The following is a 23,404-nucleotide window of genomic DNA, read 5'->3' on the forward strand; positions in this document are numbered from 1 at the left end:
AAATGCATTTTTAACACGCCAAATTTTCAGATGAATTTTCCAGATTCAGGGTGCAATGACCTTTACAACTTTTAAGTTTTATTTTTGAACATAAAAGAATACGAAGGCCCAGACCTTAGTGACCTCATAGCTGGCTACAGGCCTGTAGAAACACGAGTTATTTTTTACTTGCTGTGTCTCTGTAGCCTTTCATTCCTGGTGGATTTTAGAAGCCCAATCAATTGTTCAGGGCTGTGATTCATACCAGGTACACATTTGAATTAAAGCACTATTCTTGAGACCCAATAAAGGAAAAAAGGTAAACCACTGTGGTACCTCATAAGTCTAATTGGATCAATAATTACATCAATTTTCTCTATAGAGAGCGAGCGCGCGGAATTCAGAATGGGATCAAAGAGGGGAGTGATCCTTTTCTATGAAAAGAAAGGCTGGAAAGGAGAAAGTTTCTGAATTATTTAGCTGCCTTTCATTATTTTGTCCCTTTGAAGAGAGATAATGGTGCATCTGGAAGTGACGCTGTCTGTCAAGGCTTATCCTTCTGCAAATCTCTGTTTCTGTCTCTCACACGAAAAAACATACTCTCTAGCTTTTCCAAAACCTAGTGAGGTACCTACGTAGACAGCATTTTAAATGATTTGTTGACTCAAAAGGTGAAAAGTCTGTCATATCTATCATATATATGCTTTTTCCCGCCTCTTCAATGGAACAGGAGAATTTTCGAAGAATATTCTGGCGATTTCTTTTCTATATAATGAAGCTGAATGCAAACTGGAGCTGTGAAAGCTTTAAAATGACAAAGAAAGCTCCATGAAAGTGGTCCAGATGACTAATGCACTACATTTCAAGTCTTCTGAAGTCTTTTCATGAGAAATAGGCTGGGATTTAAGTTGTCATTCATGCACAAATGCATGGGAAATAGTGTACACCATCTACGGAAATACAGAAAGGCACGCTTTATGGGCTTGGAACAACAAATTTGTAAATTATGACAGAGCTTTAATTGCAGGATTAATTAGCACATTAGGGCGTCATAGGCACATCCCTAGATGCATTTGGGGGAAATTATGTGAAAGCTAACTGTAGTCAAATGACTCTTTTGGAAAACTAGTCATCTGCAATTCAAGTAACTAACAAAAATAGCTGCATTTAAGTAATGCATTTTTAATGATTTGTTGGAAGCCAGCTAAAATTAGTATTAATATAATAATTTAACCTGAATGAATGATTTAAAAGAGACACAGTGGCACAGAGGGTAGCGCTATGGCCTCACAGCAAAAAGGTTGCTGGTTCAAGCCTCGGCTGGATCAGTTGGCATTATTTTTTGTGTGGAGTTTGCGTCTTCTCCCAGTCTTCGCGGGTGCTGTGGTTTACCCACAAGTTCAAAGACATGTGTTAAAGGTGAAATGGGTAAGCTTCATTTTCCGTATTGTATGTGTTTGATTGGGTGTGTATAGGTGCTTCCCAGTGATGGATTACAGCTGGAAGGGCATCCGCTATGTAAAACATATACTGGATAAGTTGGTGGTTCATTCCACTGTGGCGACCCCAGATTAATAAAGGGACTAAGCCGAAAAGAAAATGAATGAATGATTGAATTTATAATAATTTAACCTAATGGCATTAAATCTGAATGAATATACCACTACCACAACAACAACTACTATTACTACAACTACTACTAATATTACTACTACTACTACTACTACTACTACTAATAATAATAATAATAATAATAATAATAATAATAAATAATAAATAATTAATAATTAATATTAAATAATAATAATAATAATAATAATAATAATAATAACAACTGTAATAATAATAAATAAAATTTAAAATAATAATAAATAAATGAATAAATAAAAATGTAAAGTAATAATAATAAAAAATAATAAATTATAAATATAATAATAACTATAAAATAATAATAATAATAATAATAATAATAATAATAATGGATAATAATAATAATGATAATAATAATAATAAATAAAATGTATAATAATAATAGTAATAATAATAAAATGATAGATAAATAAATAAATAATAATAATAATAACAATAACAATTACATTATAGTTATATTCTGAATATAGTAATATTAAATCACTAAATGACTTTGCATTAAAATTGTGCTTTAATTTGTTCCTGAATTAACTCTTTTTAATGAATTAATCTATATTTAGAATCAAACCACTAGTTCATTCATCCATCCATGCTGAATACTTTTGAAATTGCATAGTTTTTCAGTATAAACAAATTTTAAAAACAGTTACTTCACAATCACTAAAAAGCACAGTCATTGCATTATGAATGTGTGTACTATGAATGAATCTGGATGTACTAGAGTTTCCACGACAATCTTTTTGTAGTGTGAAGTGACGCTGGACAAAGGGAGTGCGGATCTAAATGCAGGTTTATTTTGAATAGTCAGGCAAGCAATGGTCAACACGTGCAAATTAACAGGCGAATTGTCAGAAGGCAGGCAGCAGACAGTGAAAAACAATAAAACAAACAAAACAAAGCAAAGGTCAAAAAAACGGAAGGCAAGGCAAGGAAAACACGTGGTATGTTCACAAACAGATAAACAAGACTCAGCCCCTTCTGTGTGATTGTGTGCTGACTTTATAATCCATGTAATCAGTTCATGAGCGGCTTCAGCTGTGAGTGTTTGCAATCAGACAGGATAGGGCAGGAGTGTGAGTGGTGCATGACTGGATCTTGTAGTTCTTTTGCTGGCAGATTTGTAGTTCTCCGGCGATCTGCATGGGCTAGATCACCTGGTGACTGTGACACTTTTCATTCAATGTTTGATTTTAATGTTTAACATATAAACATTGTTGCAAATGACATTCTTTCTCAGCCCTTAAAATCAAACTATTTCCCCTGTATTTGCTTGGCTAATTAAATTAATATATTAAATAGGCAATAAGTCAACTAATGGCGTTTAATGAACGACAACTGGTTGACTAAGAAAATCTTACAACCCTAGTTTTTTCATTATTAAGAAGCTGTTTAGATTTCAAATATGTGGTTTATTTATAATGGTTGTTGTAACATGAGTCAGGGTACAACAGAGTTCAAAAGGGTCTAAATGCAGTTTATTATCTCAGAGTCATGCAGGCACTGGTCAAAACAGAAGCATCATGAGGAAAATCCAAAATCATCATGATGGTCAAAGGCAAAGAGGTCGATACAAGTGACGAAACAGCATAAACAAGTAACAAGGCAAGTCTAGCCAATAGAATGCTTTGTAATGCTACAGAATAACAAGACTCAGCAATGTGTGTGTGCAAGTGTGGTGTATAAATAGTCCGAGATATCAGTCCATGATGAGCTTTTAGCTGTTTGTAGGTAATCAAGGGTGATAATCCGGAACTGGTGTGAGAGTGAGGTGCCAGATGGGGAATGTAGCTCAGTTTGGTGGCAGAGTTCAGGTGATAGTGAGTGTTTCTATTGCTCTACAAGGGCTAGATGGCTGGTGATCGTGGCAGAAGTGCCAATTAAATAAAAAAAATAAAAAAAAGTTTAGGTTATCTCTGAGAAAATAGAAAATCACTTACTGCAAACTAGCAGTTCTGTGCTGTCATTTCACATTGAGAGCATCCTTCTGATGGACATTTATTCTATATTCTAGTGTTTTATATAAAATGAAATAGAATTGAAATAAAATACAATTTTTGGTATATCTAATGGTCATAATTAATATAATCATTAGTTATTTGTTCCAGAACAATCCAGGACAGTTCAAATACTTGTTTTAAAGTAACATTTTAGAATTAGCAATATCTTTTGCTCTATACAATGTGACCTGTCGCCAACGCACAAATGATAGAAGTACTCCATAACCTATTTCTAAAAATGCATCATCGTTTTTTAGCACTCTAACATTAATTTAGTATTTCATAAGCAAATAATTAGAGAGCAACTCATCAGGGTACTCCTTCATAATTGGCAATTTTTTTAAAGAGAATAGATGAGTGTATATTTGAGTTCTGCGCAATCCAGTTACTGACAGTGCCCGACTGAGGATCATGTCAGCATTAGGACAGCCGGCAGCTGCTGATTGGCCACTGCGTCTCTGCAGTACATCTGTCTCCAGCTGTGGCCAGTTGGAAACAGCTTCTGAGGATACGGGTCAAAAAGGCCCAGTCTGCTCTAATTGCACCGTGTGTCTGTTTGAAATTTAAATGGAAGCAGGCCCGGATACACATGAGGTCATTTTTTTTAACTCCGCAGTAGTGATGTTCCTGCAGAACATTAACTAGACGGATTCTTCGCAAGACATTTAGGGATGAGAGAATCTATTGTGATGATGATGATGAATATAATAAGATGTCCAGTTTTGCTACTAATTGTACACAATTATATATAGTCTAAAGCTTTGCATATAAAAGTGTTAATTTGTTGAACAACAGAGGTGATAGAACCTCACAATGTGATAATAAAATAAACTTTTTTTTAAAAATCAAAGCCTATAAGCAGTGTTTTGACTAGCATTACTCACGTTTAGTGCAGCTTAGAACAACTTCAGTCATTTGTACTGTTGTGCAGATGATTCCGGTAGAATTATGGACTCTTGGCAGCTTTTATGTTAATTATAATGCATCATCATTATCCGGTGTAATTGTTGTCTGTGTGAAAAGTGCGCTTCTACGTGTTCCATTTCTTCAACTATTTATCTTGTTGGAGCTCTTCTTCGTTTTCATCTTTTATTTTTTTTAAAGCGGTTAAAGGAAGTAAAGCGGTTGGGTTGGGGCTGCAATCTGTCGGAATAAAATTGCGTGGTGATTGGTGCAATTTGAAGTGTGGCATCTTTGTTCACCTAAATTCATTTATTTATTTATTTATTTAATATTTAGTGTGATAAAAATAACTCATGCTCTTTACACAGCTTTGTGAATACATTGGTGAAATAAGTGTGATAAGTGAGAAAATAAGTTATAATTATGAAAATAAATAACAATAAAAAGCAACTAAAGCTCTGCAGATCTTTCTGAATGATCCTGTTATTAGAAATTAGCTGCTGCTTTGTTTTTAGGTCTACAGTTTAAATGACACATTCAATTGTTTAGGCTTATGAACTGCAGTGATTACATTTTTTATTTTTTTTTTATTTTTTGCATAAATTACATGAACTAGCTTTACCCAAATAAACTCAACCAAATTTTTTTCTTTTGGATTGGTATCAAGAAAATGCGCTCTGTGAATCTTATGCGTTTATATTAATTCTTGATTGTCAGTAATGACAACATTTTTTTTCCTGAATTTTGAAACCTTAATAAAAAGTAGGTAATACTGTATCTTCATTATGTTATGGTCACATGACGTAGCATCACCATCATTAATCTTCAGACAACTCTTCTAGTCTTTTTTTTTATTATTTAAATTATTTTAATTCTTAATCATGAGGGGGGTTTAAGGCACTGGAGAAGTGTTGGTGTGTCTTCATCCGTCCTTATTATGTTAATATGATTATTATAATTTTTAGTATTAGTAATATAAAAAAATTTTGCAGTTTCTTATGAACATATTAAAGCCTAAAGTCTGATGGTACTGTATTTGGCACAAAAAATAACATGAAAGCAGCATGTATGTTTGATGTTGAGAAAAATATTTTGTTTTTGATAAAAATAAATAGCAAACATGTATATGTGTAACTTTTACTAACTGATTAAAATTGGTTGAAGAGATTGGTCACTTACCATCTTCAGAAATAGACAGATGATGCATTTAAATGCAAATGTGGTACTGCAAAATAATAATAATAATAATAATAATAATAATAATAATAATAATAATAATAATAATAATAATAATAATAATAATGGGTGACGCAGTGGCACAGTAAGTAGTGCTGTCACCTTACAGCAAGAAGGTCACTGGTTCGAGCTTTGGCTGGGTCAGTTGGCATTTCTGTGTGGAGTTTGCATGTTCTCCCTTCATTTGCGTGGGTTTCCTCTGGGTGCTCAGGTTTCCTCAAGTCCAAAGACTTGTGTCACAGGTGAATTGAGTAAGCTAAATTGTCCATAGTATTAGTGTGAATGAGTGTATGAGTGTTTCCCAGTAATAAAATATTATTAATAATAATAATAATAATAATTCTAAATTAACTTTTTTTATGTCTCTCTTGATTTTTTAGTTTATTATTATAATTGTTCTATCAATGTATTAATTTGGGGGTAATAATTATTTTGACAGTGATCTTAAGTTTTGTTAGATTTGTTCCAGTTTTGCATTAGCACTGACTTATCCAACGTATATGCACAAATATGTTATTGCAAAGCATCCTATAGAAAATATTAATTTAAAAGATCTCATTTATGCTGAGTACTGTAAATTATGGTTGCTTTTTATTACAAAAAAAAAGTCTTGAATTATGAACCTTGGGGTGAGGGGATGGGGGGATAATAATGTTTTTTAAAAGTACGACATGACCCCTTTTAAGTAATTTACCTCTCAGTCATTTGAGGCACAGTCCTTTAAGAGTGACTCTGAGTTGAGTGCTTTGAGCCGCAGCGAGCATAAGAACTCTTTAGTTACTGACTTACATCTTTTTGGTGCTGAAACCTACAACCTTTGTACTGGCAGCCCACAGGCTTGACCATTAGGCTTTCAACGCGACGTGTGAGCGATTCTGTCAGGGTGAAAGTCAAGAAACCTGTCAAGAACATGCACTGAGTCTTTTTCAGCCCAACATAACAAGAACAAAAATAATAAAATAAATGGAGTTGATGGAAAATGAAGGCATGATTGGATATATTATTATGTTAATTAATCACTTCATTCTTGGCGTTTCACATTATGGTGGCATACAGTTGTGTGAAAAAGTTTGGACACCCTATTGAATTTCATGCTTGTGCATATGAAATATATATATATATATATATATATATATATATATATATATATATATATATATATATATATATATATATATATATAGTCTTAAAATTTGGAAGAAAGCACTTTTGATGATCAAAGTCACATGACATCTCACAGTGTCATTATTTATCATGACACCATGACACCATTTTTAATTAAAACCTCATTTTAAAGAGGGCCTTTTATGCAAACATCACTTTCATAAGGGGGTTAACACACTTGTGTGGCAACAGTCTGTGAATACAACCAGCTTCTACAGGTAAAAAAAATATCAATTATTTTATTATAATCACAGTTTATTAAAACAGCCTGAAGAAACACTTTGACTGACATTTTCCTTTTGTATGTGTCATCAGAGGGTGAAAGCCCCGCCCATTGGTGACAATCTCTCCCTCATTAGCATAAAATGTTAGTCTTATTTTTTAATCTGCCACTATGCTGACACATCTGCCATCTTTTAAAAGAGCACAGTCTCATTTAAATTTAAAGCGACAGTCACCAAAACAACACAGTTATGATCAAAGCCTACAAGGGCTTGAATTGAATTGCCTCTTGTTACAGTTATGAAATAGTTTGATAATAAGCAGGAAATATTCATGGGCCAATGATTTGGCCACATTAAAATGGTCAATACTCTCAGAAATAAAGGTACAGGAGCTGTCAGTGGGGCAGTGCCTTTTCATAAGGCACATATTTGTACCTAAAGGGTCCATAATGGTACCTCAAAAGTACTTTTTAGTTACATTTGGGTACTAATATGCACCTTTTAGGTACTACTGTGGACTATTTGGGTAGAAATATGTACCTTTTAAAAAGGCACTGCCCCAGTGACAGCTCCTGTACCTTTATTTCTGAGAGTGTGGTGCCTTCATGGATCAGATTTGTACCTCTGATGATATCTGCAGTCTTTAAAAACCAAACATTTTGGTTTCCCATGGTTCAAATCATGTCCTCAAAGGTAATTGGAATGGTACAAAAGGTTCAATTATGTCCCGTAAAAAGGTACTGCCCCTTCTTTGGGGCTTGTACCTTCTTTGGTACAACATTGTACCATTGTTTTTTTTTTCAGAGAGTATGGCATTTGTGACTGGATCACTGTCTGGGTTGATATGTGTAATTTGTTGTGTTTATCATGACATCCAAGCCTAATGATCCATCTCTGAAATATCTCTGAAATGAAATGTCCAAAGAATGGACAGGGAAATACAGCTCATTTTCATTTAAAGGCACAGGCTCAAAAAAAAAAAAAAAAAAAAAAACAGCTACAACTCCCTCTGACCTAAAAATTGACATTTTCAACAGGCTACAAAAAACAACCTGATGGGTATTTTGGCCTAAAACTTCACAGACACCTTCTAGAGACGAAAAAAAAATACTTATTTTACATCTTATTAAAAGGACAAAATTGGAGCTATTTAAACTAAAGTGCTTTCAAAAGAAGTAAAGATTTTCCACCCTTCAGGAGATGACACGGTGGCTCAGTGGTTAGCACTGTCGTTTCACAGCAAGAAGGCCACTGGTTTGAGTCCTGACTAGGCCAGTTGGCATTTCTGTGTGGAGTCTGCATGTGCTCCCTGTGCTCCCGTGTGTTTCCTCAGGGTGCTCTGTTTTCCCTCATAGTCCAAAGACATGCGCTATAGCTGAATTTGGGGAAGCTAAAATTGTCAGTAGAGTATAAGTGTGAATGAGTGTGTATGAATGTTTCCCAGTACAGGGTTGCAGCTAGAAGGGCATCCGCTGTGTAAAACATATGCTGGATAAGTTGGCGGTTCATTCCTCTGTGGCAAGCCTAGATTAATAAAGGGACTAAGCCGAAGGAAAACGAATGAATGAATAAATGAGTGTGAATGAGTGTGCATGGATGTTTCCCAGTGCTGGGTTGCAGCCGGAAGGACATCTGCTGTGTAAAACATATGCTGGAATGGTTGGCGGTTCATTACGCTGTGTCAAGCCCAGATTAATAAAGGGACTAAGCCAAAAAGAATATGAATGAATGTGTGTTAATGAGTGTGCATGGATGTTTCCCAGTGCTGGGATGCCGCCGGAAGAGCATCTGCTGTGTAAAATATATGCTGGAATAGTTGGCGGTTCATTCCACTGTGGCGACCCCTGATAAATAAAGGACTACGCTGAAGGAAATGAATGAATGAACCATATCTTGGTTTTCTTTTTTTTTTTACCTTGTGATTTTCTTCTGGATTGTTCCGTGAGATGTTTGTGTTTGTGTGTGTGTGTGTGTGTATCTGCAGTGAATGTTTGCTAGCGCCACACCTCTGTTCTGCTGTGATACAAGGTGATGTGAAGTGGAAGTGATGTGTATAAAAGAGGAAATGGAGAGAGTCACTCATGCGCGAAGCAGCCTTGACTTTACAGAGCTCTCTTGGCCTCGTGGAAAGGTCATGCAACTCGACAGCGACATGGGGTGGTGTGTGTGCCACTGCGAATTTGCGTGTTTTAAGTACATTTATGTAACATGCACAAGAGTTTTGCTGGCTGTCTTTTCCCTTGCTCTATTTTTTGACACACACATACACACCCACACACACACTCACTCTGCTTCATTATCTATCAGCACAGACATCTTGTCAGAATGAGCGGGATGATGTCTGACTGCTAGCATGTTTGAGGAAAGAGATTTCCTCTTTCTGGAAATTAGATAGCAACTCCTGCGCAGCTCACCTGTCAGAGAGAATTATTTGGGTCTCCTTCATGACATGCAAATAACGACACCCCCAAAACTTATTAGAGCAGCGCCTGTGTGTGTGTGTGTGTGCATGTGTGTGTGTGTGTGTGTTTGTGTGTGTGTGTGTGTTTATGTGCATGCAGATGTGGATTTGTAGATGCGCCCACATTCTTGTATCATTATGCGTGGGTGCGTATGTGCATGTGTGTACCTGTGTGTGTGTGTGTGGCAGTTTGACATCTGCTTTTGAGTTCTGTCGGAGTTCTCCTGTGGGATCTGGGTTTTATTTGAATTTACAGGCTTTGTGAATGGAATTACAGTGCAGAAAATTGGAGGCTTTATGACTCAGCAGATGTCCTTCTTTACTTTTTTGGCTAAACTCAGTGAAGTAATATTGAATATCGGGTGTTTGGATGAACTCTCCAGAAGCCCATCAGGTGTGTCGGGACTCAGGTGTGTTAAAGTGTCATGTGAGCGCTGATGGGTACGGCCAGACGGCTGCTGAGGGATGCTTTCTGAGGTTGATCCAAACATTTACTACTGTATTTTTTACAGAGATCTTTTGCTGTATGCATCAAACTGAATGTGAAGTGATTTTACATATATGCAGTAGCATAATACTTTAATATTTCAAATAACTTGTGGGAATAATGTCAAAATATGGGTTCTTGACTTCTCATTCGGTATAACAGATGTATTTACAGATTTAATCTATATTTATTGCCATTCTGGCGAAGCAGTGGCGCAGTAGGTAGTGCTGTCGCCTCACAGCAAGAAGGTCGCTGGGTCACTGGTTCGAACCAGTAAATTAATTAATTAATTAATTAATTAATTAATTAATTAATTAATTAATTAATTAATTTATTTATTTATTTATTTATTTATTTATTTATTTATTAATTTATTAATTAATTAATTAATTAATTAATTAATTAATTAATTAATGTATGTATGTATGTATGTATGTATGTATGTATGTATGTATGTATGTATGTATGTATGTATGTTTGTTTGTTTGTTTGTTTGTTTGTTTGTTTGTTATTTTTATTTTCATTCGTTCATTCATTCAATTTCTTGTCGGCTTAGTCCCTTTATTAATCCGGGGTCGCCACAGCGGAATGAACCGCCAAATTATCCAGCAAGTTTTTACGCAGCGGATGCCCTTCCAGCCGCAACCCATCTCTGGGAAACATCCACACACACATTCACACACACACTCATACACTACGGACAATTTAGTTTACCCAATTCACCTGTACCGCATGTCTTTGGACTGTGGGGGAAACCGGAGCACCCGGAGGAAGCCCACGCGAAGGCAGGGAGAACATGCAAACTCCACACAGAAACGCCAAGTGAGCCGAGGTTTGAACCAGCGACCTTCTTGCTGTGAGGCGACAGCACTACCTACTGCGCCACTGCCTTGCCTATTTTTATTTTTTTATTATTAAAAATGAAAGATACTTTAAGAATATATTTTGAATGTGTTTGGTTTTGGTGGAATAGATCTGCTATGCTGCTGCTGCTACTTTAATTATTATGACAGTGCAAGTACAGAGACTTTCTACTCCCAGTATATTTACAGTAATGCAGTCTAAGAATTTAACACAGCAAGAAAAATAATAAACAAAACATTCAGCCGCATTCACATCCACACTGTTTATGAAAATAAAAGCCTTTGAATATTTTTCCAGACACAGTTAGCTGCTAGTTGTTAGCCAGATAACGTTTCTATGTTAATGCCAACTGTGTAAAATATTATCGCTAAAATGCTTTGTTTAAAAGTTTAATGCTTAAAATGCTTAAAAGTTGTTTAAGCTTTAAATAAAAGTGAAACCATCAACAAAAGCCTGACCTCTTCTATGTTTACAAATACAATAGCTGCCGTTTAGAGCTCATTTCTTGTTAATGATGTCAGAATTTACCGGTATTTTGGAATGGATGTGTGAACGGTCCTTTCTGGAAAAATTCTGGAACGTCCTTGCCTATGTAAACAGCACATACAATATCTGAATTTACCAGTAAAGTTGTTCCGGAAATTTTCGGGATATTACCCAGTATCACTTTGTGAAAGGGGCTTTATAATAGCTCGTCCCCTTACGTAAAAAAAAAAAAAAAAAAAAAAAAACAGCCAGCGGAGTTTGGTTTTAGCACCGCTCTGCCAGTGATAACGGTTGAGCTAATCAAATAAAAAGTGTCTTGAAGGGGGCCGGGCATGTCAGAGACAAGAGAGCATTTGATTGGTTAAAAGATTTGATTAGAAACTGAAGTATGAGGTGACGTCAAAAATTACAAAATACAAGCTTTACATATATGTTTATATCAGTTTTCTATTTTCTAAACGCAAGTTTAGTCACTGTTTTGGAGCACACTAGATATCCTAAAAGTGAACAAAACTGATACTAACATCTAAAATCCTTTATTTCAATTTCCTAGGACCTTTAAATGTACAATCAAACTACACCCAGTGCTATATACAAAGCAAGTTAACCCGATGCCAGTCGTCTGCGACCCAGTGTGAACTTTACTTCAGCATTGCCAATTAAGCTGAAAATTCACGAGGCGCTGTTCGACACTTTTACAGCCTTCCCAGTTGTGCCACAGTTTGACGGCGACTCTGAATTAAAGTAAAGTATGGCGGGCTGAGGCCTGACCCCTGATGCGTCTCACATCACGGATCAGACCCGCATGCTCTGTTTGCTGCCTGTCAGACACTTTAAGGGATTGATGGGAACATTGGTGGGCTATAATTCGAAGGCCCCTTTGTCCTAGCGCTCTCATTCTTTCCTCTCCATTTTGCCCATTACAATCCGCTTTCATTATCTCTCTCTCTCTCCGCGGCTAGTGGTGAGCCATTGAAAGGGCAAGGCTGAAATGGCAGCGGCTACAACAAAGGCGGTGTAAGGAGATGCCTATCAAACCCGCAGCAGGCACAGGCAGACGTGGGCACGACTCCTCATTATGGGTTTAAGGCACAGCCGTATGAAAGCTCTGTGAGGGTCCCGGTGTCAGCGTGTTTTTCTGTTTCTGTTCCAACAGGACTGACCTCCCCCCTGCTCATAAACCTGCTCCTCCACCACCCAAGAAAAAAGGCAGCGACATGAAAGGCGGTTTGACGTCTGATGAGATTCAGGTAGGATGTCTTCTTCTTCTTCTTCTTCTTCTTCTTCTTCTTCTTCTTCTTTCTTCTTCTTCTTCTTCTTTCTTTTTCTTCTTCTTCTTCTTCTTTCTTTCTTTCTTCTTCTTCTTCTTCTTCTTCTTCTTCTTCTTCTTCTTCTTCTTCTTCTTCAGTGTAACATATGGCTCAGGGAACTTTTACATTACAAGCTGTGAGCTCAAGTCTGCCTCTCAAATCATTATTTCATCTTTTATTCCTTTCGTAGAGTTTCACTTTTTCTCTTTTTTTTTCTTCTTTTTGTTTCTTGTTTTGTGGAACATTGCTAGTAAAATAAAAACATTTAAATAACATTTATTTTATTCATTTATTCATTTATTCATTTATTCATTTATTCATTTATTTATTTATTTATTTATTTATTTATTTATTTATTCATTTATTTATATTTAAATTTATACTTATTATTACTATTATTATTATTTAACAATTATAAATTAACAAGCATACATTTACACATATGCGATTGAATGAATAAATAATTTTTACAATATTATTATTATTATTATTATTATTATTATTATTATTATTATTATTATTATTATTATTATTATTATAAAAATAGCCATATATAATAATTAAAACATAACCAATAACATTTTTAAAATAAAATTTACTAAAACATATTCTTTTTAATTAAAATATTTGTATTTATTTATTTATTTATTTATTTATTTATTTATTTATTTATTTATTTATTTATTTATTTATTTAGTTAATAGGCACACCAGGCCTACATTTTGGATTAGAAATAAAATAATACCTTTTTTTACCCATTAAACAATTTAAACTATGTCTATTTTTCTACATGAAACATATATTAACGATATGTTTATTTTTGTAATGAAAGGCATCAATAATAATATCTATTATTTCAGGGTCATATGATCTTTCACTAATCATTCTAATGCAGTTGTTTGGTGCTTTGTTGAAAATAAAGTTTGAAGCAATGACATTTATTTTATATAATATTTTTTTACAAATATTACAATAAAATACAGTTGCCAACATTTTTATAAAATAAAATAAAATAAAATAAAAGAATTAAAGTAAACATTTGCCTAATTTAGTGTAAAATTCAGCAAAAAAACTGTTTTTTATGTTGTTATTATATTTACAAAATGAATTTCAAAATATAAACATACTTAATGTAGCACATCTAAAATGAGCTATAGTGTTTTATATATTGTTTTATAATTAAAAGTCATCCTGTAAAAAAATATTGATATTCAGTATTGCAAAGTATCAAGTTTAAGCATAAAACTAAGGCCCAATCCTAATTCTACCCCTTGGCACTTCCCCTTAACCCTTACCTGTGTGTTCACATGAAGGGGTAGGGGGAGTCCCAGTTCCCTTTAGCTTGAAGGCGTAGGGCTAAATGGAAGGGCTATATTCCTCTTGAAACAGAGATTTTTTTCAGGACCACAGTCGAAACTAAGAGGTAAGAAAATTTCCCAGAATACACCATCTACAACAGCAGCATAGCTGCACAGAAGGAGATGCACAAACTATTATTTTTTGTCATTATTACGAATTTGAACAATAATCAAGCATGTTTAAATATATATTTATAACCACGCTCATGATTTACTGTCATGCTTATAAAAAAAATAAATAAAAACTGCCAAATTTTGCTATCTATAATCCCTAATAATAAGTCCTGTACAGTAGTCCCACAACATTCTAACACTCATTGACACCCAAATACCCTGTCAGAAAAGTCTAGTGGCTGGCAATTACCTTTTTACAGTTTCTGCTATATTGTTTTTGTCTGAATTTATGTTGTTTTTGCGTGTTTATATAGATGAATATGGCCATGGTGTAAATGCACAGTACAGTTACAATCTTATTGCCACATTATATTTTTAGTATATATGATTTTCATAAGATTAGTGATCTCTTGAAGATAAATACCAAAAAAAAATAAATAAATAAAATAAATAAATAAATAAATAAATAAATAAATAAATAAATAAATAAATAAATAAATAAATAAATAAATAAATAAATAAATAAATAAATAAATAAATAAAACGTGACTTCAATAACTACAGTTGCCATTGTTGATGATCTCCCTTTGTTGATAAACCCCATCCCCTTCACACTCTGTTTTAGGGGCCAAGTGGAAGGAGTAGGGATACACAAGTAGAATTAGGATTGGGCCTGACTATTGCTAATTGAAAAAAAAAAAAGTTAAAATAAGTTCAGAAATATATGAATGAATGAATATATCCAAAATTCTTACTTCAGTGGTCCTTTTAATTGGAAATTTCTTCAGAAATCATCTTCCATTCAGACTGTAAATCATATACTGTGATTCACCAAATGCACAAACAGCCACTTTACACAGTAGTTTGAAGGGTCGTATTTAGATAAACATCTATAATCCCTATTTAACACATTCCACCAATTCTGATGACAATCTAAAGCAACATCAATCTTTAGTAAATGCAGTGTTTTCACAACACACATTACATTTTGGTCATTTTTAGAAAGTAATGAAGCTGTAAACTAAAACAGCTTGTTATTTCCAATTACTCCGAGAATCCTCTTCCCTGAGCGTTTGCTAGTAAATACTCATTTATTCTCTTCAACAGCTACTGAATAACTGTTGATTGAATCACTTTAAAGGAGTCAGAAAATCATGAGTGCAAAGGAGAAAAGTCTAGTATAACGCAGGTGTCACCCTGAGAATATACCGTAGTAGAGCTACAGTACAGTAGCAGTGAGCATGTTAATAAGATTGTGGAGCGGTTGATCAACTTGAAGAAATGATGCTTATTATGCCAAGATGATCTTGCTGTTTTACTGTTCAAAGGTTATGTGAAATGTATGCAGGGAGTGCAGAATGGCTATTTAATATTTTGCTGTAATGACTTCCATCTAGTTCTGTCTAATTCTTTTTTATCATTTATAATATTGTTTATTATTATTATTATTATTATTATTATTATTATTATTATTATTATTATTATCATCATCATTGTTATTATTATTATTATTATTATTATTATTATTATTATTATTATTATTATTATTATTATTATTATTATTATTATTATTATTATATTTTATATTTTATTTTTTTATAAAATTTTATTGTAACAATGTTGCTATTATTATTATTATTATTATTATTATTATTATTATTATTATTATTATTGTTGTTGTTGTTGTAACAATATTGTTGTTGGTTTTATTATTATTATTGTTGTTATTATTATTATTAATATTATTATTATATTTGATTTTTTATTTTTTATTAAATTTTATTGTAACAATGTTGTTACATTATTATTATTACTATTATTATTATTATTATTCATTTTTTACATATTTATTTATTTATTTATTTATTTATTTGTTTACTTAATTGTGACTTTGGACCACAAAACCACATTTATGGAAGCAGTTACATAAACTTTCTCACCATTATAGCCATTATAGTTCTGTATATGTTCCACAAAAAATAAACATAAGTATAACAAAACTCTATTTTAGATTAAAAACAAGCAATGCTAACAACTTCCTTTGGACAACTTTACTGGTGATTTTCTCTGTACATTTTAGCCCCCTCAGAATCCAGATCTTAATATTGACATACATCAATGGAAAGCTTGTTTATTCAGTTTTCAAATGATGCATAAATATCATAAAAAATTGTCTGTGGTTTTGTGGTCTCCATTGCTCTATGATTATCTATTATATAAATGTAGTAAACTAGCAGCACACAAATCCTCATTAATTTTGTGAGATTACTCTATGTTGACATCTCTCAGTCCATGCAAGACTCCCTGCAGATGTCCAACACTGTAATCATCATTCATAACACATAAGCAGACGCATTTGCATTTGTCTTTGGCTATGTACTCTTAATGAGGTATGCCGTCCTTGCTGGACAATGCTAATTTCAAACAAACCAGCTCAAAATCTACTTCCCAAAATCGATAGTGGCTTTTTGAAGGTCGCCGCGGTTTTGCTAAATCTTCCCGACCTTTTTCCGAACGCTTCTGGAAACTGAATTTCCCTCCATGTCTTTAGAGACGATTAATTCTGGCTGTGCCGTTTTGACAGAGCAGAAATCTGTGCAAGTACAGAGAAGCGTAAAAAGCAGAGAGAATTTTTTAATGTGTGAATCTACAGTATATAATATCTTTGTTAAAAATGACATTAAATTACAATAAAATTAAATGCATTCCTCAAATTTTGAACAGTAGTGTATACACTGTAAGGAAAAAAAGTCAGTTGATCAAACTCAAAAGTTTAAGGCATCAAATTTCAGGACATTTTTTTGAGTTTACTCAACTTTCAACCCAATTATTGCACTTGACTCGATTTAAGTTGAATAAACTCAAAAATGCCCCGAAGTCTGTTGCCTTAATATTTTGTTTTCAACTTATTTTACAGTATATATGTATCTACTATCTTTGTTTAAAAATGCACTAAATTACAATAATAAAATTTTATAAAATTTAAATAAATTTATTATTTTTATTTAGTTTTTAAGGATGAATTTTGATTTATGAAACATACATACATGTGCTATATATAGATACAGTTTAGTTGTATATTGAAAGTATAGTTAAGATTGTAAGTAATCATGTAAAATAATAGTTTTAAAAGGTCACCTTGGTTCTAACAAGTCTTATATATCTATTTGTTAAAAACAAAGTTCAAAGAAATAACATTTATTAAATTAAATTAAATTAAGGCAACATGGTGGCGCAGGGGGTAACATTGTTGCCTCACAGCAAGAAGGTCACTGATTCGAGCCTTGGCTGGGTGAGTTAGCCATTCTCTGCGGAGTTTCTCCCCATGTTCGCCTGGGTTTTCTCCAGGTGCTCCGATTTTTCCCACAAGTCCAAAGACATGTGCTATAGGTGAATTGGGCAAGCAAAATAAAATAAAATAAAATAAAATAAAATAAAATAAAATAAAATAAAATAAAATAAAATAAAATAAAATAAAATAAAATAAAATAAAATAAAATAAAATAAAATAAAAAAATAAATAAAATAAAATACATTTTTTATTCAGTCATTTTCTTTTCGAATTTTTACCACAGCGTAATGAACCACCAACTTATCCAGCACATGTTTTACACAGCGGATGCCCTTCCAGCTGCAACCAATCTCTGGGAAATAAAATCAATTTTATTTATTTTTTTACTGGATGACTTTTTAAATAAAATAAAATAAGTAGTGTAAAATGTTGCAAACCTTTTTTAATGGATAATTTTCAATATCTGTCCATCTACATATGTTATATAGATATAAGAACATTGTAAACATGTTTTATACATTGCTAAATACATTGAATTTCATCTTCAATTGATTGAAATCAAAAATTAAATTTAATAAAATAAAATAAAATAAAATAAAATAAAATAAAATTAAATTAAATTAAATTAAATTAAATTAAATTAAATTAAATTAAATTAAATTTAAAAATATATAAATAAATAAATAAATTAATTAATTAAATTAAATTAAATTAAATTAAATTAAATTAAATTAAATTACTCTCAATTAATAAAACATACACCTAAATGTGCATCTGAACATATTTGTACATCTAATGTATATTAGTATCTAATGCATAACACATTTTATACATTGATTTATACAGAAAAACTTTTTAAAGGTGACCACGGTTCTTCCAAACCCCCACCACCTAAAAAAACTGAATTTCCTTCCATGTCTTCAAAAGCATTTGACTCCAGCTGTGACGTTTTTGAAAGAGCAGAAATCTTTGCAGGTGCTGAGAATTGCAAAAAAAAAAAAAAAAAAAAAAAAAAAAAGCTGACAGTAAACATGTTTGGTCTCTGATAGCGTCTTCCTGATCTTCAAGCACGCAGGATGGAGGAGATCACAGACAAGTTGCATTTATAAACCGCAGGTGTTCTTTCTTCCCTTATAAATATCCATCTCTGGCAGCAGAAGAAAAAAAAAGAAGAAGTAGAAGACAACTGTGTTTGAGTTTGTTTATGTGTTTGTTGTGCTTTTTTATAAGGAGTCATTGATTTGTTTGAGTCATGCGGGCTCAGATGTCTGACCGGCATCAATGTGTGTGTGCGAATGTGTGTGTGTGCACACCTCGTCTGGTGCCCTGCTCAGATATCATAAATGTTTGTTTCATGTAAGTTTCAATAAGAATCAGGCTTTTTTTTAAGGTGGATGGTGATGGGAAGACCTGTAGATGGTGTAAACAAAAGACTGTTGCCCGCACAGTTGCTGTTGCTAGGCAACTGCTTATAATAGTGCCTCTATAGAAAGTTGAGTGTGCATACATACACACTACTACTACTACTACTAAAGCGCTTTTCTTGTTATCATAACCCATGTGTGTGCTTCAGATACACTACAGACACATCATGAACAAAATGGCATGGAGCAGCGTGTATGTGCGTGTGTGTCCTTGAACTCAAAAATGCTTCAGAGAAATACAAGGGGCTGCTTTAAAAGTCAACCAGACTTCAAATCAAAAGGAAGACAGTTTTATTTTTGATACACAATTTTGAGGCTCGACTCACAGAGTAGGTTTACAAGGAATGTATTTTTTTTATTTGAAAATGCATTAAAAAAATAACGAATTAATGTCTGACATTTTACGATGCATAACAAGTTGGTTGATAACATACAATTTAATTAATTTTAATAAATTGAGAAAACTGAATGCAACTGAATACTTTTTTATATAAAATAGCAATTTTAAAGTTTGGGGTCAGTATTATAGTGTATTTGTTTATTTATTGATTGATTGATTTATTTATTTATCTATTTATGTATGTATTTATGTATTTATTCATCTATTTATGTATTAATTAATTAATTTATTTATTTGTATTTATTTGTTCATTTATTTATTTATTTATTTATTTGTTTGTTTATTTGTTTGTTCATTTATTTATTTAAATGTGGGTTTATTTATTTATATATCGATTTATTCATTTATTTATAATTTAATTAATTAATCAATTTATTCATTTATCTGTTAGTCAGTTTGTTTGTTTGTTTTGTATAGTTATTTTTATTATTGTTTTATTAATTGTCTATTTTACTTCAATATAATGTAATTATAGAATAAATGTTATTTAATATTACAATTCTATTTCTAATGTTTTTTTATTATATATTTTTTTAAATATTTTTAATATTTCATATGTGCCACTATGGCATCAAAAAGCTCTAAAATTAATGAACAAATGTATGATTTTCTCTTGAAAGGTCTGATTTTTAACATGCTCTTTTGGTGCTCAAGTGTCATGTGCAGATAGTCATAAATACTTGAGTTAACAAAAACTAAACAACAAAGCTCCTGTTGTTTGATAGCATTTTTTTATTATTTCAAGACTAGTAAACACAGTCTTTAATTGGTTCTGTGAACTTGAAAGCGCCGTCTGAACTCAGTGTGTGAGACAGGCCTCTTGACGGGTCTTATTGTATGTGATTCATCACTGCATGTTACTTTGCCAAAGAACAATGTGTGTTTTGCTGCGCCTCTAAAAAACCACTTTTGTTTTTTAGCTCACATCACACCTTTCCTTTCACTCTTCCGGTCTCCTCAGTTTAATCACCTCTTTCAGTCTGGCACATAACACACACACACACACACACACACTTCACCTTCCAGTCAATTCAGTCTATATGCACGGAGATTGCTTTAAAACAACCGATAAACTTCCAGTGAATAATTGAAGCGACTATTTTTATTTTATTTTATGAGGCTCATTTTACAACATCGATAATGCAATTTAATTTAAATTTAGCACTCAACATTTGAAGTAGATCAAAAACTTTCATCAAATTTTTTAACAATCTTAGATCTTAGGATCAACATGAGCTCGTTCTAAAAACGTTACTGGAGATCACAAATTATGTAGCCAGATGTACACATGGGTCTATTTTGATTTTAAAAGGAACGCTACGAGGAAGTAGACCTCTTATCTCAGTATGGATAGCTTTCTCACTGTTACCAGTTTGTCCAGTTAGCTCGCCATGTATGTCGGAGGACTTGAGACACAGGGAGGACTTGACCCTGACCATGGGGTTTGAGTCTGGCGATGATCTGTTCCAGAAAGCGGATTATACAAAAACAGAAGCCAAAAAATAAAATAAACAAGTAAATAACAGGGTGAGAATGTGGTAAAATCTGAAAAAACTAGGTAAAAATTAGGCGATGGTTTTTATTTTTTTGGATTTCTTTTTAAAACTGTCGGTTGTGTTTAGGGAAGTGGGTGAATGGGTCAGTTGGTGCTTTTGAAAACACTTTTGGTTGGGTTTAGGGAAGAAGGAGTGTGGGTCAGTCGATCGGTCAGTCAGTCAGTCAGTAAGTCAGTCAGTCAGTTGACAGCGGCCTCTATTGGATTTACGCAAGAACAACAGGCGTGAATGGCACTCGTGAGAGAAATTTGAGATCTGATAAAGCGGACACAGCTGGTGGATTTGCAAACACAAAAACTGCAAAAAAAAAAACTTAGCTCCTGGGATTTATATAGTGTTACGTTTTCAAAATGAACCTGGGATGGTTGGGATCATTCTAAAAATTTTGATCCACCTGAAATTTTGACTATTGTAGTTTGTTAATCATTTATTTAGTTGTTCAAGAGGAAAATTTAATTAAAAAAAGTTGTTTAAATGCAATCACCATCAGAAGTAGCAGACAAGCACTGAAACTCCATTAAAATACTGTGATAGAATAAACTAAAATTTATATTTCAAAGTCTTGGTGTGAAACAAATTAGGAAGAAAATTCATCCAGGAAGTTGTTATTGCAGATTAAAGCCCAACAGGCCAACAGTATGTCATGACAATTTTTTGATTTAGTGGCTAATTCATGTGCATTTGTATGATCTTTTTTGTATTCAGTATGATTTGCTCATCCTCCAATGATGGTGGGTTTAGGGGTGTGGTTTAGTACCACGCCTCCTTTTAAAATTCTTACATTTTCTTATGAATGAACGTGCATGAATTAATATGAATTAGCCACTAAACTGACAAAGCATAACATAGTTACATTTCCTTGTGAGATTGGGTTGACATGCTTATAGGCAGCACGGCACAATGCGAATCACTATATAAGGTTATTGCTATCGTTATATAAGGTTGTTGCTAGATCAGATATGGTTGCGGCCGGACGTTACCGAAAATGATTTATAATATTTGTTAAATTCCCCATAAATTGTATTTTATTAATGTCTATCCCAACCCTAAACCCAACCGTTACAGTTACATAACAACAGTTGTTGTACCGGAGACTATTTAGGTTTTTAACATCTGCCCCTATCCTAACCCTAAACTCAACTGTCACAGTACTGAAAAAATATAAATTATTGTTATAAAATGTCATAAAAATGCTGCTATATTAATGTGTCACACTTCCGGGGAGTCGTATATCCTATCCAAGCGGGATCTCCCTCGGGAAGCCAATATGGAAGTAACTTAAACGGCAATTCATCGACTCGCCTTGGGGGGCTGGCTCCAGTAAATCCAGGATTTCTGACTACAATGGTAAATTGAGCATTTTTGCAGCTGATGAAAATGTTTACAGCCTGGTACAAAAGATGGCTTTGGTGTATAAAGCTATGATTAACCTTCACGACAACTGTGAGAGGGGTGAATTTTTTTTTATAACTCATCCGTTTCATTTTTATTAAGTTATATTAAGTCTGCATAATTAATGGCATGGCCACTTTAGTGACAGCTACGTCTTACTGCTTGCTGTCTCGTCACCTCAGCTGATTCCTGATCGGCATATACATCATATATATATATATATATATATATATATATATATATATATATATATATATATATATATATATATATATATATATATATATATATGTTTCTTTACACAGTTAATTGCTTTTTGGAATTATTTCCTACAATTCTGAGATGATATGGCATGCTTTGTGCACTTAACTGTGCTTGCAAACCATTTAAGAAAATAATATACTGAAATGATATACTTATATACCATCTCTTTAAATGTATTTGTTTTATTTAAGATCATTTATCATTTATTATATTCTTTAGACTTGTAATGAACTCTAGAACCTGACAGACTGATTAGCTGTGGGCTCTAGAACAGCCTTCTGAAATGTTGTCATACAGTGTTATGCCTGGATTTCATCAATAAGCCTCCTTTCCACTTCACACGACAAATGACAAGCGACAGACTAGAAGTCATTAATTTCCAATGGAGAGTAGTCCAGGAGCTGTGTGGAGTTCCGATCATCTCCGTAGGCGAAAATTCGGATCCGAATTAAGCTTCTGATCTGTTGAAATATTAGAACTCCTAAGACTAGACCGGGTGCAACCGGCCGACTGGATGTGATGTATTCCAGTGTTGTTCAAGCAGGTCTATGTTTGCGAGATGAGAAATAGGACTTGGTAATTTTTAAATCAGAAAAAGTCTATATTAAAAAAAAAAAAAAATTAATTATATTCATAAATGTAAGCAATAAAGTAATAAAAATATAATTTTTTATGTTGTCTCCACATTCCCTCCAATATTTTTACCGATCTGAGTTTCAAGTATTCATTCATTCATTCAACCACGGAGAACTGCTTTTGCACTCCTTAATTTCGGACACTGCGAGAACAGCTTCTCTCACATGGTGCATGTCAGAACTGAAAACTCGACTGCCAAAAGGGGGC

At 33.1% G+C, this 23,404-nt stretch overlaps 1 protein-coding gene and 1 long non-coding RNA gene across 14 annotated transcripts in view; one reads left to right on the forward strand and one right to left on the reverse strand.

Moving 5' to 3' along the window:
• The window catches only part of nectin1b (nectin cell adhesion molecule 1b), a 525,250-nt gene that overhangs the window by 433,453 nt on the left and 68,393 nt on the right, over positions 1 to 23,404 (forward strand). For 11 of the 13 annotated variants that reach the window (XM_073929162.1, XM_073929169.1, XM_073929170.1 and 8 more), the window contains one exon: positions 12,608 to 12,701. In XM_073929162.1, the coding sequence (XP_073785263.1) occupies positions 12,608 to 12,701 (94 nt within the window). Of the gene's footprint in view, positions 1 to 12,604; positions 12,702 to 23,404 lie in introns of all 13 variants that reach the window. The other 2 variants (XM_073929161.1, XM_073929164.1) reach the window with 1 other exon arrangement.
• Positions 22,586 to 23,404, reverse strand: part of LOC141378667 (uncharacterized) — an 80,928-nt gene continuing 80,109 nt past the window's right edge. The window contains exon 3 of the long non-coding RNA XR_012393824.1: positions 22,586 to 22,888. This is a non-coding gene — a long non-coding RNA (uncharacterized lncRNA). The remainder of the gene's footprint in view (positions 22,889 to 23,404) is intronic.

The sequence above is a fragment of the Danio rerio genome, chromosome 18, assembly GCF_049306965.1.
Source record: "Danio rerio strain Tuebingen ecotype United States chromosome 18, GRCz12tu, whole genome shotgun sequence".
Taxonomy (NCBI): Eukaryota; Metazoa; Chordata; class Actinopteri; order Cypriniformes; family Danionidae; genus Danio; species Danio rerio.